The sequence below is a fragment of the Protopterus annectens genome, chromosome 2.part2 (assembly GCF_019279795.1).
Source record: "Protopterus annectens isolate FY-2018-M chromosome 2.part2, PAN1.0, whole genome shotgun sequence".
NCBI lineage: Eukaryota > Metazoa > Chordata > Ceratodontiformes > Protopteridae > Protopterus > Protopterus annectens.
This window is the reverse complement of record NC_056730.1, coordinates 640,115,369-640,130,031: the sequence shown is the minus strand read 5'-3', so window position 1 is coordinate 640,130,031 and position 14,663 is coordinate 640,115,369. Positions and strand designations below refer to the sequence as shown.

General features: G+C 37.7%; 1 protein-coding gene across 5 annotated transcripts in view; it reads left to right on the top strand.

The window, feature by feature from the left end:
* DYSF (dysferlin) overlaps positions 1-14,663 on the top strand; it is a 3,914,743-nt gene that overhangs the window by 3,008,757 nt on the left and 891,323 nt on the right. For all 5 annotated transcript variants that reach the window (XM_044064060.1, XM_044064063.1, XM_044064061.1 and 2 more), the window contains one exon: positions 8,222-8,323. In XM_044064060.1, coding sequence (XP_043919995.1) covers positions 8,222-8,323 — 102 coding nt within the window. The remainder of the gene's footprint in view (positions 1-8,221; positions 8,324-14,663) is intronic.

Genomic DNA, 14,663 nt, shown 5'->3' with positions numbered 1-14,663 from the left:
CGAGATGACAGGAATGAAAAACCAGAAGACCGACATCCGGAACACTGACTTTCCACTCGAGGTAAGTAACTGCTTGGCCATCCTGTTGAATTTTGCCCCTTACTCCCCGCAGTAGTGGGATCTCGGAGTTGGTATATTTAGTTAAGGGGGGGGGGGGTGAAGCCCCCCCCCCCCACATAGGTGGGTTTAATTTTTTTTTTTTGGATGGCCAAGGGGTTACTTACCTCGAGTGGAAAGTTGGTGTTCCGGATGTCAGTCTTCTGGTTTTTCGTACCTGTCATCTCGGCAAAGTGAAAGTCACTGATGTTGCTGTTCTGATAAGTAAAGCAGACCCGTATTCAGTTTGTCAGGATGAAGTATTTCAGTTCCATGATCAGGCATAGTGGAATCTATGTTGAGAGATGGGTAATAAGTTATTGGAATTAATAATATATTACTTACCTACAAAATTTAGGAACATTTTCAATCATATGATTATCAGAACAGAGTCAGGAAAGAAACTGGGTGGGACAGTCATCTCTAATGTCAGGAAGTCAGCAGCCAGCAAGCATGATTTAAACTCCAGGAAATATATTCTGATAAGGCTAAGATGTACAGTTTTAAGGGAGGAAAATGGATAAACATACTGAAAAAAATTAATAGCTGTGGTGGAAATAGTGTGAATGTACGTGTGTGTGTAATCCTCATGTGTTTTGTATGTTTGGCAGCAGTGAAGAGGAGGAATGCAAGCTAGCCTGAGGAAGGATAACAGTAACAAAGTTAAAGGTGTGAGTGATAGCAGACTCCCATATATAGGTAGCAGAATAAGTACTGATTATATGACAGTGGACAATGCAGAACAAAGGAGGAGTTAACAGAGTGATACGTTTACATTAGGAAGGCTAGCATTTCATTTTGGAGCTCTTAATAGATGAAATGAAGTCAGAAGGGCTTTTTATAAAGGCAGTGCACCCATGGTGGTGGTGCAGTGTTGGGCTCCATGAATGCATTGCAGCCTTAGCATGAGGCATAACTAGCTGGATGTGCTTGAAAGGCCCTGCTACCCGCATCAGCATAAAAGACAGTCCCAGACTGCAGAGATTATACTACTTGTGTGGAAAGTATACACAATTATAAACAATGCAGGAGCTAAAAACTCTTTCCGGTAACCCTACAAATGAGATCCTTCCTTTGAGATATGTTCACCCGTGCAGGAGTAATCTCTGCCTCCGTACACTATGTGCAGGGTTAAGACCGGATAGACAGTAACAAGAGCTAAAGAGCCTGTACAGCTTGTGATTATGGGTGCTGTTCTGTGTCTAGAAATTCAGGCAAAGCAATTGCTTTCTGTAGCCACATAGGAACTGGCTTGTTTGGTGCTCCCTGTACTCCTGATTACAGCATGGGAAAGGACCTTCCATGTGTGACAGAACAGTACATATACATGTGTAAACAGCATGAACATGAGAATGAACCAACTATTCAGTGATGAGAATGAGTGGTAATAGGTCACCTTAATAAAAACTTGGAAAAGTAGTAGACAAACCATATATAAGTTGTGATTTGCAAAATGCAAAGAAATGTGACTAAAACTATGCTATAGCAAAGCTTTTAAAAATACTTGCTACTTCTGTTTTATATTTTCAGATACAGCACAAAGCTTTAATTCTGAAAATAAGACAAGTAGTTTCATTTTTTTAAATAAAGACTGCAGTTAGATTATGTACTGCCAGTCACTCTGCACCATTCGCTACATTACTAAAGTCATGCAACTGACCAGCAGAATGCAACATTTGTAAATGTCACTGCAGCCAAAGCAATTCAAATGCCAAGCTTTACCCAGCTGGTCATAGCTGCCAGACCCTTAACTTGCTGTATCATAGACACCTGACTAGCAGGAATGAGAGCATTGCCTTCAAGTGTTTCACAACTTATCATGAGTAGCAACTGTAGAGAACATCAACATACATTTGTATAACTGTTTCTCAAACAAAAGTGTGAAGAAGTTGTTGATGAAGACCATAAGGCAGTGGAAAGTGAATGAAATGCAGCAGAACTCAGGTGGACTTTCATTGGACTGTTGGTGTCAATGCAGTTTGAAAGCCATTTTCACCAAGAAGTTAAAATCTATTGAAGTTCATAGCTGATTTGCTAGCCCTGACTGTAAGGACAGAATTAGACTGTGACTTGACTGTATCGGGAACACATTAAGATATGCTGTGTGTACAAACCTAGGAAGTAATGTAACTTGCCTTAGCTGTGTCATCGATTTTATAACTCTAGCTTCCTCCACCTGTATTACCTGAGCTTCTGTCTTTCCAAACACTTTGTTCCTGACTTTAAAACTAATTTGTAAAAGATGGGATATGCTCCTTGTTTTGAGCATCACAAAACAATTTCCTTTACATTAGCATATTGTAAACAGAGAGCTTATGGAAAGTCAGACTATAATTGTGATTGTTAGAACATTGAAAAGTTAACTGCAACTCCTAAATGGAGGTATCTTAGTGTACCCCCCATGCCTGGTGCACTGATCTCAGGTTATAGTAAATAGTTGAGTATGGGGGACATACGTCTCCCATTTTAGTGGGTGCAATTGAGGCAAAGCTTCCCTACAATAACTCTTCAAAGATGTAACAGTAAAGTTCAGAATTCAGTTTTAAGGTGTGTGTGGATTCACAATACTGGGCCTCAGACTTCTGAGAAGGATCCAAGTGGATAAACATATTTTGCTTTAGCTGCTTTAATGCTTTAAGCATAAGTGCAGTTGGGCTAGTTTTCAGATAATTGTGAGTTCATAGACATTCAGGTCTAACAGTACCTGAGTATGTATCCTTCCATAATTATGAATGGTTTATTGCATTTTTGCACAAACTGGGACATATAAAATAAACATCCAAAGCATTTTGTGACTGCTCCTTCTTGAGCAGTAGTAACAGATGTCTGACAAGTAAAACATGTCCCCTAACAACGCCCTTAGAAGAATCCTGTCATCTGTGCTAGAAAATGAAATTGAGCAGCTATAACTGGTGAGCCATTGCTTCATCTGTTACTGGTTTATGATACGCAGCTTCTGGAAAGTTTCAACAAGGATGTTTAATTTCAAGACAAATGTTTGTTTTAATAATGATAGACCTGCCTAGGTACAGAAGGAGAGGCAGACTTATTGAATGAAGCCTGCTGTAAGTGCTTGGGGGCATCTCTGACGTTAAAGTCTGTGGGGCTCTTGTCTTTCAGAATATGAAGTGCTAACATTTTGGTTCCTATAGAAGGCCTAGTTTATTCTTATCTTGTCTAGTTATAGAGATACTGAGGGCTATTACATACCTTTTCACAAGTTTCTTTATATAGCTTGGCATGTCACTTAAGACCTGATTAATAATAAGCAGTCTGTCTGCATGAGTTTCGTTTTTGCAAATATTGCAGATTATATGTATAAGCACGTGCCTTAGTTGAAGGTTGAGCGTCGAGCTGGCACCTCGGCATTTCGTAAAAAAAAATAATCTACTGCCAATCATTAGCGGACCGGAGTTCCACTGTGGTGACCCCTTACCAGGAAAAGCCGAAAGACAAACAACATATGTATATATACGCGCACACACACACACACACACACACACACACACACACACACACACACACACACACACACACACACACACAGACACACACACAGACATACACACACACACACACACACACATATATATATATATATATATATATATATATATATATATTTGTTTTGTTTTTTTTTTTTTTTTTTGTACTTTTCATTTAGGTTCTAAGTTACACGTATTTATTAAACACTCTGTACAGGAGATCATTAATATGCCTAGCACAATTTCCTAATTGCCCCAAAGCACTATCTGGCTAAGAATCTTGCTCAGAGTCACATAGCAGGTAAATAAAAGCCCAGGTAATTAAATCCTGTAATACTGTAAGTAGCATGTTAATAGCTCATTGCCTTAATCCTCTCTGCCAACTGGCAAATTTTTCAAAATACAAACACAAATCAACACAAAATGCAAGCAGACCACTGAGGTACACCATCATCTGTTTCTTGTTTCCCCCTCCTAACATATAACTAGTCAGTGAGTTCTTCCCATTCATTATTAATATTCCTTAAATGGGCTTGGTCAAAGAACTTCTGGAGTCTGTTCCATTACGTAGGTACTGCCCTTCATTTTGTCCCCTCAGTTATCTCTAGCTTGCATTATTTATGTTATATATTATTTTTCATCATACTAATTGTTAACATCATTTACAGAATTGAACTCCTTCATGATAAGAACTTAAATCCTCAACTAATTCTCTTAGAGGTCTCTTACTTGTTCCCATGTCCTGTGTCTCAGCCCCACGTTTTCTGTTTAGACTCATCCTCATAAGTTTCATATTAGTAATAATATATTTTTATATATTTCATTTCTAATACCTCTCTTATTCCTCCTACTTTTGAACATTGAGAGACTGTCTACAGGTTCTGCTAGTTTAGTCAGCCACCTGCCCTTCTCCCCTTTGTAACTGACTGTGCAATGCTCGTAAGCAATCTAACACCAAACAGTAATAAAATTCCATACATTACACATACAAAAAACATGCATGCTGCTTAGAAAGAAGTACCACTTAAATATGTGTTGTAAACTTTTTATCAAAGCAATTCTTGAACAATAAGAAGAAACAGTCAACATAAAAATAACATTTTTATTCAGAATTCAAATGACCACTTGTTTGTTTTCCCTGGCTGCCTTTCCTTATTCCATTTATACTTAAAAAGTCTTTGTATGATTCTGGTAACCTCCTGGGCTCAATATTGAAGTTAACCTTCTGTTAGATTTTTTTGTCTTTGTTATGCATAGCCATTATCTCCCTCCTGTAACTCAAACATAAGGAAAGGGGCCATCATTCAGGCAAGCACTGAAGTGTTTCTACTTTTAAAACTAAGACAACATTCCTGCATTGACTTGCTCAAATGGAAATCCCACAATGCCAGCTTTTTGACCCCTGCTGTCCACTCATGTGTCTGTCTTCAGCCGTAGTGTGCATTTTGCTTGCTGAATACTCATCCTACTCTTCTGCTTTAGGTATCAGACATGCTGTGGATTGGGCAAGCTCTTTCCCCAGGATAGGGGGCCAGTGGGGGCTTTTCATTCCCATTCTTCCTGGTTGGCTTTTCCATGCCCTAGTCATTAACAGATTCAAGTTCTCCTGGTTCAGACTTATAAATTTATCCTTTGCATCATGGAGGTGACAAAACCTTTTTATCATAAGCATTTAAAGACATTTCTTAACAACTTCCCATGGATTTTACTGCCTCTTTTCAAATTCTTTACATTCTTGTTGCCCAGACATGCATCCTTTCCTTTGTTTCCTATGTCTGCTGTTCATATGTTGCATTGTTTACAATACTACAGTAAATCCAGAAGACATTCAGTCTTGTTTTTTTTTTAATTTTATTTGCTCGTATTTATTTACTGGGGAAGCCCCCTAATCGTAATAGACCACTTGGAGGCACATCTAGGGTGAATAGGATAAGGAATGAATAAAAACATTTACAAACACAAGAACATATTAAAACAAATATGTTTACAGATCCAAGAATATGTTAGAATACTTAGTTCCAATGCCAAAACATGGATGGAAAAATGGAATTGTGTTTAGCAGAGCATTTTGGATAAGAGGCGCCCATACAAAATGAAAAGGCCTTTGCTATGGGGATGGCAGTATATCATTATATAGAGAAGTATGAAGTCATTAGAAGAGGTAAGTGTGGATAGTTGCAGGAAAGGATGTCATGGGGAGAAGACAGAGAAATGTTAACAAAATAAGAATAAGAGGAATAGAAAAGAGTGGAAGTGAGAAGATGACAAGATGAGATAAAGAAAGATGAAATAGGGATAAGGGGTGTGCGAGAGCTGCAGTGTTCATGTAATGTGACCTATGTGAGTGCAGCTGTACTTTGTTTGGGTGAAGAGGTGCTCCTTGAGCTGTTGTCTGAAGTCTGAGTACATTTGGACATCTGTGATTTAGATCAGAATGGAATCCCATAGTTAGGGTGTTAGGATGTAGGATGCATGGTCAGTGCAATGAAGTTTAGTGTTTGGAATTAGTAGGGTGAGCTGGGATTGAGAGATACTCCTGAGATGATATGTGTGGGGTTTGGTGAAGAGGTTATGAGCGAAGGGGAAGATTTCTCAGTAGATTGGGTTTTGTGCATTAATGATCCTAGTAGGAGGTTGATTCTCAAGTGTATTGGAAGTATGTGGCTTTGGTGAGAGTTAGGCTGTGGTGTTCTTTAATGTGTGAGTTAGTAAGGAACAAGCAGAATTTATTGGAGATGGTTTGCAAGGGGATGGCATTTTTCTTTGAGGCTGTGGCTGTTATAGGTAGTCCATATTCAAACTGAGATAATAGTATTCCTTTGCCTATGGCAGGTTTGGCTGACTTGGACATAAAAGTGGTAGTGTATTTGCCTAGACAAGTAACGTGTTCATCATTTTGCATGTGTTTTGAATGTGTAGTTGAAAGTGAAGAGATTGGTCTAGCCAAATGCTAATGTGTTTGAAGGATGCAATACTTTCTATGTTGGTATCGTTAACATCTTTAATGTTAAGGAAGCTGGATGCATTGGCTATTTTCTGGTTGATTCCAAATAGCATTATTTTTGTTTTAGAGGGATTGAGTTTAAGTTTTTGGCTAGCAGACACTGGTTGAGGGTGCTTTACCCACTCTCTTTGTGTAGTGAATTTTCCTACAGCTCATGAATAGTTCTACTACCCTGCATACAGTCTTGGTGCAGAAGTTGTGGGTCCTGCTTTACCATTGATCTTGCTTGGCTACAGAAGACTTGTACAAAGGGATATAAGCAATTGCTAAAGTGCAATGTACTTCAGTATGTAAGGAGGCTTTATGGTCAGTGGTAATGTAATGTATGGTTTATTTATTTAATTGCTTACCACTTGAGCACATTGGTCTTGCGGATCATTTTTTCAGTATACCCAAGGTGCCATAATATGGAAAGAAATGCAGTGTAAGAAATAATACAGAGTGTAGCTGTACAAGAAGTTAACAGAGACTTTACATATACACCGGTGCAGGTAAAACAGCTCATAACTGACGAGAGCCCTGCATGTTTCCCTATGTCTACAGTGAATATGCAGCAGCCATGTGTCTCTCTGTGGGTAAATTACAATTCAGCCATGTATCCACAGCTAATTGCCCCCAAGGAAAATGTCCCTCAAACTTCATGCCTGAATTTAAGTCACATGTATACCATTTCATCTGGACAGTGTTAGAGGGATCAGGTCGATTGAAATCCCAGGGTGTCAGTCACAGAATAAAAAAAAAATTCCAAGTATTTTTTTCTAAAGTAATATTACCAGCAGGTTTAATAATAACATATTATAGACTTTGAAAGTTTTCACTTATTTAAAAGAGATGCTTATGTCAGTATATTATCTATAAACCAGCTTCAGAAATATATCATATCTTAAAAGCTGTGAATAGTTCATGTTACCAGACTCTTTTTTGGGCACATTTCTGTATAAAGATAGTAATCTCCTATGGTATTTATTAAGTTAAAAAAAATAAAAAATTAAAATTAAATTAAAAAGGATTAGAACATGTGATATATGCACTAGTTTTGTGGCAAGGTTTTGCATTTGCGAAAGTCCAAACCAAACAACACCTAATGACTCTGCAGTTCAATTTTCCAGGAACATCAAACATGCTTTCTTATTCATTACACAGAACTAACCCTTTTTTTCTTTACACAGTACTACATCTTTGCCATGTTGTATTAGAAGTATAAACTGCCTTTGAAAATGGTGTTGATGACTTGTTTTGGTGATGAATAGTTTAAGTATTGCCTTAAATGTCAACAGTCACATTTATTTATCAAAAGCAAAGACTTGTTTAGTGTAGAAAACATGTATAGTACATATTCCAAATGAAATACATGAATAATGTAGTACATACATCGTATGCTATTGCATGTGGATCATATAAGAGGTACTTTGCTGCAGCTGATGTTGAAGAAAACCTGCATACCTGAAAGAAATTTCAGTGCAGTTAGGCACTACAGAAAGGAAGAAAATATTGAGAGAGAACAGTTTATTAAGGTGTCTTTCAGTAGAGCTGTAGGTTAAGAACAAGTCTGCTATATATATGATTCTGAGTGATTAAAATGTTCAGGTATGTAACACAAATGTGATTATGACACTTCTTTTTCAATAATTCTCAGACAGCAGATGCAGACCTGCCATATCCGCCCCCACAAAGAGAGACCAATGTTTACATGGTTCCTCAAGGAATAAAACCTGTGTTGCAGCGCACAGCTATCGAGGTAGGAGATTTTCACTTTTTTGTTTATGTGATGGCTCGCAGTCTTGTGACTAATGGATATTCTTGTAGCAACAAGCCCCTAGTGTACATGTGGGAGGCACTACATCCATATAAATGATTAAATTTTGTCTTAACTATTCAACCTGCTTGATCCCGTGAGAATTTATTTTGCTTCTCTTTCATACATTTATCTGGAAAATAAACTGAAACTGGCACATAGTTTGTCACCTTTACACTGTTTCTGCTTTTATCAAAAGAGCTGGCTCATAAGACAGATTTAGTTGCATGAGATATGCCATTTTTAAAATGCTGTTGTCTTTTAATAAATGGTTGTTAATTACAAATGCTGTAAAGAGTTCACTGTCAGGATCAAGTACATTATTAAAGATGTCACAAATTCACATAGGAAAAAATGGAGACAATTTACCACCCAGCTGTTGTGTTTCCTACCGATCTGAGTATGGCTGTGAGATTGCCACCCAGAGGTACTGTTTACAGATGTAAGCATCACTTGTGATTTCTGGCTGACCTCATGTTTCTAATGGTATACTACTGAATGTATAGGTGTACTGCTCCCCAGGAGATTATATAACCAGAAACTCTTGAGGTTTTTGTTTTTTTTAACAATGTGAAACTATATGCTTTTTTGGTAGAGCACAATTTGATTTATTTATGCCATATGCACACATTTACAAACCATGGTTTCCAATGTCAGTAACACTCTGGGTCAGTCTCTTCCTGATGTTCATTTGCCCTTTTAGAACTTAGAGACATGAGTAGCTTGAGTTGAATACTGCTGCTATCGTTGATGTATTTTAAGGCTGATTGTACACATAGTTCAGTGAACTCATGCCTTATAAATTCTTATGAATGTTTTTTATTTCCATAGAATAGTAAAATTAAGCTGAGAGCAAGCCTTCTGTATTCAAATACATTGTAATTCAGTGTCATATAATTTGCAGTTTATATCAGTTTCATATTTAAGGTTTAAATCCTTTACAATCGTAAATACAAAAGATGTGGACGTAGATAAGGTGAATAGTTTTTGTTGGACAGCCTGTTTAAATTTTAATATTGTTTCAGATCTTTGAAATTCTTCTTGCATATAATAATATAATAGTAAACATTTCAATAAAAGTATTTTTGGCAAAGAAAGAATTAGATTTCTTGAAGTGCGGTGCTCCTACTTAAGGTACTGCACAAAATAAATGTATAAATAAAAATCATGACATTGAAACCATGTAAAACTGCACCTCTAGTCTTAAGATGTAATGGAAGAACAGCTATGTATTTATGTATACATGTGCATTTGTAGGTATGTATATATATATATATATATATATATATATATATATATATATATATAGATAGATATAGATAGATATAGATATACTTACATGTAGGTATGTATTTGTGTTTGTTAACTGTAATAGAGAACTGATCTACATGGATCTTTTTTCAAACTCAGCCCAGGAACACTGCCTGGATAAATGGACTGCTCAAAGCCTCATATGCAGGCTAACCAAGTGAAGCAATGGCTTACAGGAAGCACCTTATTAAGAGCTGATAGCCTTAATCTCTGTGGTGCCAAATAATTATCACTGTAATTATGACTCCAACTGCAGTTTACTAAAATCAAAAAAGGTAATGGTAATAAAACAGAAATTATAATAATCTATCGGAGAAAACAGATTATGTAATGCTTTTATGAAGGCCTTGAAATAATGGCTTGATCTTAATTAGCAGCATAGAACAGTCCAAAAGGATAAAAGCAAAACAATCTTTTTCCAGCTAGTTTAATTCTCAGCCTAGAAATAAACATTTGAGTGCCCGGTCAGATGGTAGAGTCAGGAATGTGCATACAGTAAACTCCTTCATGTAACTAAATTCATAGTCATTGTGGACACTGGAGGTAAAAGAAGCTCCTTTCTATATTGCCTACTAATTGGCAGAACGTGAACTTACAAGTGTAAAATGGGAGACATTAGGATGAACCTTCAACATCTGGTCACAGAGTTCTGTGCAAGCTGCATGTGGCAGAGTTCAAAACACAAATGCTCTTGATTTAGAATATGATGTTAACCCCTCTAGGTTTCAGTAACATATGAACTGTGACTCATAGTTCAGCTTGTTAAATCAAGTGTATAATCTTAGTGGCAGTCCTAGTGCATTAATAAAAAGACCGTCCCACCAAAGAGACTTGATCATTTGTATCCAGGTCTTTATCAAGCTCAATATCAATAACTGAAACTTTAAGATAGGTGTTCCCTTCAGTTTGTAAATATGTTGAGTAATGTGGTTGCCTTCAACACCACTGATGCTTCTGCCATTTGGCTCCAGGATTAACAGTTCCATCCCGTTGGCTTAAGCTTCAGTGATAGACCATACCAATTGAAGGCCATACCAAGTAGTCTATGAGGTCTAACAGAAAAAAAGTTAATCTCAAAACAGCCTTATATTCTCCCAAGTCATGAAGGAGATAGAGCTGAGTATTGTGGGAATGGAAATTAATTCATTCCACATCTCCGTGTAATGGCTTGTAATAGTAATAAGAGAATTCAGATAAATAACAGAAAAATGCAACTGAACTACAGGGAGCTGTGCAGACTGAACATGAGATTGTAAATGTATAGAATGCACACTGGTAACTGAGATTTAGCTGAATAGGTACTCTGGATGTAGCAGTGACATTTCATGACTGGAGTAAATAGTTCACTCATTCAGATTAACAAGGGATGTCACTTCCACATAACAGACCACAGATCTTACGTCAGTGTTAGGTGTGGAAGTGATCTTCACAATGCCAGTGTAATCCGTTCAAGATATGGAACAGAGTAGCTGACTCATCAAAAATAATTACTTGAACCTGACCAGAGTCCTTGCATTACTGTCTTGACAGTGTGCTTATTCTAGAATGCATTCCACAACCTGTTCATAATGTCAAAGAGATAAGCTAGCCAGCTTCCCAAGGCAGTTATTTAATTGGACAGAAACTCAGACCTCATGTAAGAAATAGGTGATTAATCATATTGTGTTATTTATTCATTACAAGCGAGACTCTGAGCTATGTAAGTAGAATGTCTTGAATCATTATTGCAAAATTAGAGTTGATCATTATTTCTTCTGCACACTAAAAACAAGAATGTAAGAGGTGATAGATTACTGCCTGCATATTGCACAGTATTGCAATTTCAGTATAAATATAGGCAGATTTGGTAGTGTAGGTGTGGGTCAAAATATGATGTGAAATACCAATGAGTCACATTAATTGTGCTATAATTTAAATTTAATTGGTTGAGTTGAGGAATGCAATTTTTAAATAATTCCACATCTGCAATTCTTTATAATTTATCTTACATTTTTTTCATTCTCTGATACACTGAGTATCTAGTACAAGGCCAAAGGGGAAAACAGAACCAGAAGTAGGAGTAAATTGGTTTCATGGGATGGCTAAGCAAGGAAGGAATCCTTTGCATTAAATACATGTTGAAAATGAATGTAATGCATAGAGAATAGTGACTATGCAGTGAAACTGAGAAAAAAAGTCCTTATTGTGAGATTGATATATAAGTAGCTAGCTATGACAACCTATTACAGTAAGGCTCTTACTTATGAATCTCAGTATTATTAGTGAGCCCTGATCTGCCACACAAGCAGTGGTCACCACAGAAATATATTGGAAGTCTGACAGATTTGAAAGCTGTAACAAACTTCACATTGCCAAATCAACAGTAAACAAGTATGACAAAGTGTATAAGAATGGTGCACTTTGTTTCTGGTCACTTTTTGTGTTCCAGCATGAGGTGTCTTTTTTGCTGTAGCTTCAGTCCATTATGGGTTCTCAAAATGGATTCCATGAATTTATCTTGAGTCCTTTGCTGTTGAGACATGTTCTCACAAAACAGAGTTAAGATTTAAATATTAACTTACCTAATGCCCCTGTAAAACTAATGGTCAAAAATTAGTTAATTGATTTCTTAACTAGTACAGTGTAATATAAAAATGCGTGTTTTTTTAACTACAATTTACTCCGTAAAGGCAGTCTAAGCCAAGGTGCTAAGATATTATTTTGCTGCTACTTGTTTCTTATCAGAAAGATTGTTTGCTGCTATTTTTTCCATTAACATTTGTCACTGAAAGAAACTGATTTGCTGTCATTCAGTGTTTTTTATCTGGAAGATTGTTTGCTGCTATTTGCTACAACAAGCACCTTGATACCAAATAAATGGACTTGTGTTTCAGTCTGAAGGAGGTAATAGTCTTTGGTCTTTGTGTTACTTTTTTGCTTTGGTTTCCAGTGGTTCATATAATGGTCAAAAATGTTTATCAGCTCAATTTACTTAAGATGAAAATATTTGCTGTCCTAATATCCATATTAAAATAAAGGATCAAAGATACTCATCTCAAGAGCTGAGATCAAAATATTAGTTAACCAAATGCCCCTCTTATTTATTTTGGGAAAAATGAAATGTACCCTCATGGACTAAAATGAATAGTGTAATATAAAACAAATTTGCTACAGAAGAATGGCTGAATCGACTAATTTATACACATGAATGGTGGACCCCAGCCATAAACAAACTATACAATAGAAGGAAGAAGCTACTACGTGATAGAGCAAAATCCCAAAAAGGGAAGGCATCTCTTATCAGTATTAGCAAAAAACTACGGGCAGTCATAAAATCGTCTAAGGCCAGCTTCAAGAGAAAAATTGCACAGGACACTAAGGATAATCACAAGGCTTTCTTCAGTTATGTTAGGAACCTTGGTGGGAATTCCGAGATATGCTCAGAATTAGTCCAAAATGACAAAAAATACACCGAACCCACAGACATTGCCAACATCCTAGCTGACAGGTTCAGCGCAAACTCCCCCCCCACCAAAAGGGCAAATATCTATCCCAGCAGAGTGCTGCCCCCTGACATCGCAGATGCTCAGGTAAGAGCCGCCCTCTCCAAAGCAAAAAACACAGCTTCAATGGGACCAGACGGCGTCCCGGGCTGCGTCCTACATGAACTCCAAGAAGAGCTAAACCCAAACATAAAACTACTGTTCAATCTCAGCCTTACTACAGGATATGTACCCAAAGAGTGGCGTACAGCAACAGTGGTCCCTCTCCACAAAGGTGGTGCCTCAACGGATCCTGGAAACTATCGCCCCTTAAGCCTGACTAGCTTGGTCTGCAAAGCTATGGAAAGGATCATCATGGACCTCATAAATAAAGATATTGGGGACCTACATACACTGGATCCTACGCAGTTCGGCTTTGTTAAGGGCAGATCCTGCCTCTTAAACCTGGTCGATTTCTTTGAAACAGTCACCAAGGCCATTGATGAGGGGAAGGTGGTCCACACAGCCTACCTGGACCTCACAAAAGCCTTTGATACAATACCCCACTCGGGCATTATAGAGAAGCTCACCAGCTTAAATATAAACCCCTATGTCACTAGATGGGTTGCAAACTGGCTCAAGGACAGAACCCACATGGTTAGAATTGCCGGAGCCATGTCAGACTCCAAACCAGTTACAAGTGGCGTCCCACAAGGCTCAGTCCTGGGACCTCTCTTGTTCGGTATATATTTCTCAGAGGTACAGGCCAACATGGAAGGACTGTGGCTGACCAAGTTCGCAGATGACTGCAAACTAGGTGCCATAATCGACTCTCCAGCCGACACAAGCATCCTACAAAAGGGCCTCATAGAAACAGACAACTGATGCCAGAGCCATGGCCTCAAGCTAAACGCCAAAAAGTGTATAGTCATCCCCTTTGGCAAAAACAAAGTGCCCACAAATTACCACATAGGTGGTAATCCATTAAGTACGGAAGAAGTAATTAGGGACCTGGGGACCCAAGTTGATAGCAATCTCTCATTTGAAAACCATTTGGCCAAAGTGGTTAGAAAAACATTTTATATAGCCCACCTAATCATGAAGGGATTCACATCTAGATCAGGGGAGGTCATCGTGCCACTTTACTCATCCCTCATCAGGCCCATAATTGAGTACAATGCCTCTTTTGGGATGTACCTTACCAGATACCTGCAGCAACTTGAAAGACCCCAAAAGTACCTCACCAAGAGGATCAAAGGGCTCAAACAGATGCCATATGTTGGTAAATCGACAAAACAGAAAGGCGAGAAGGCTACCGAAACAAGACTCCTTTATTCACAATTAAATGGTAAGCGCTTTCACCGACCAAAATGTGCCAGCTTCTTCAGACCAAATTCCAACATATTCAAAATACCACCCAGTAATTATATATACATTCAGACACCTGAAAAGTGTACTGATTAATTAATGACCATAAAAATTATTCAATTAAAACTTTTCTTAAAAAGACA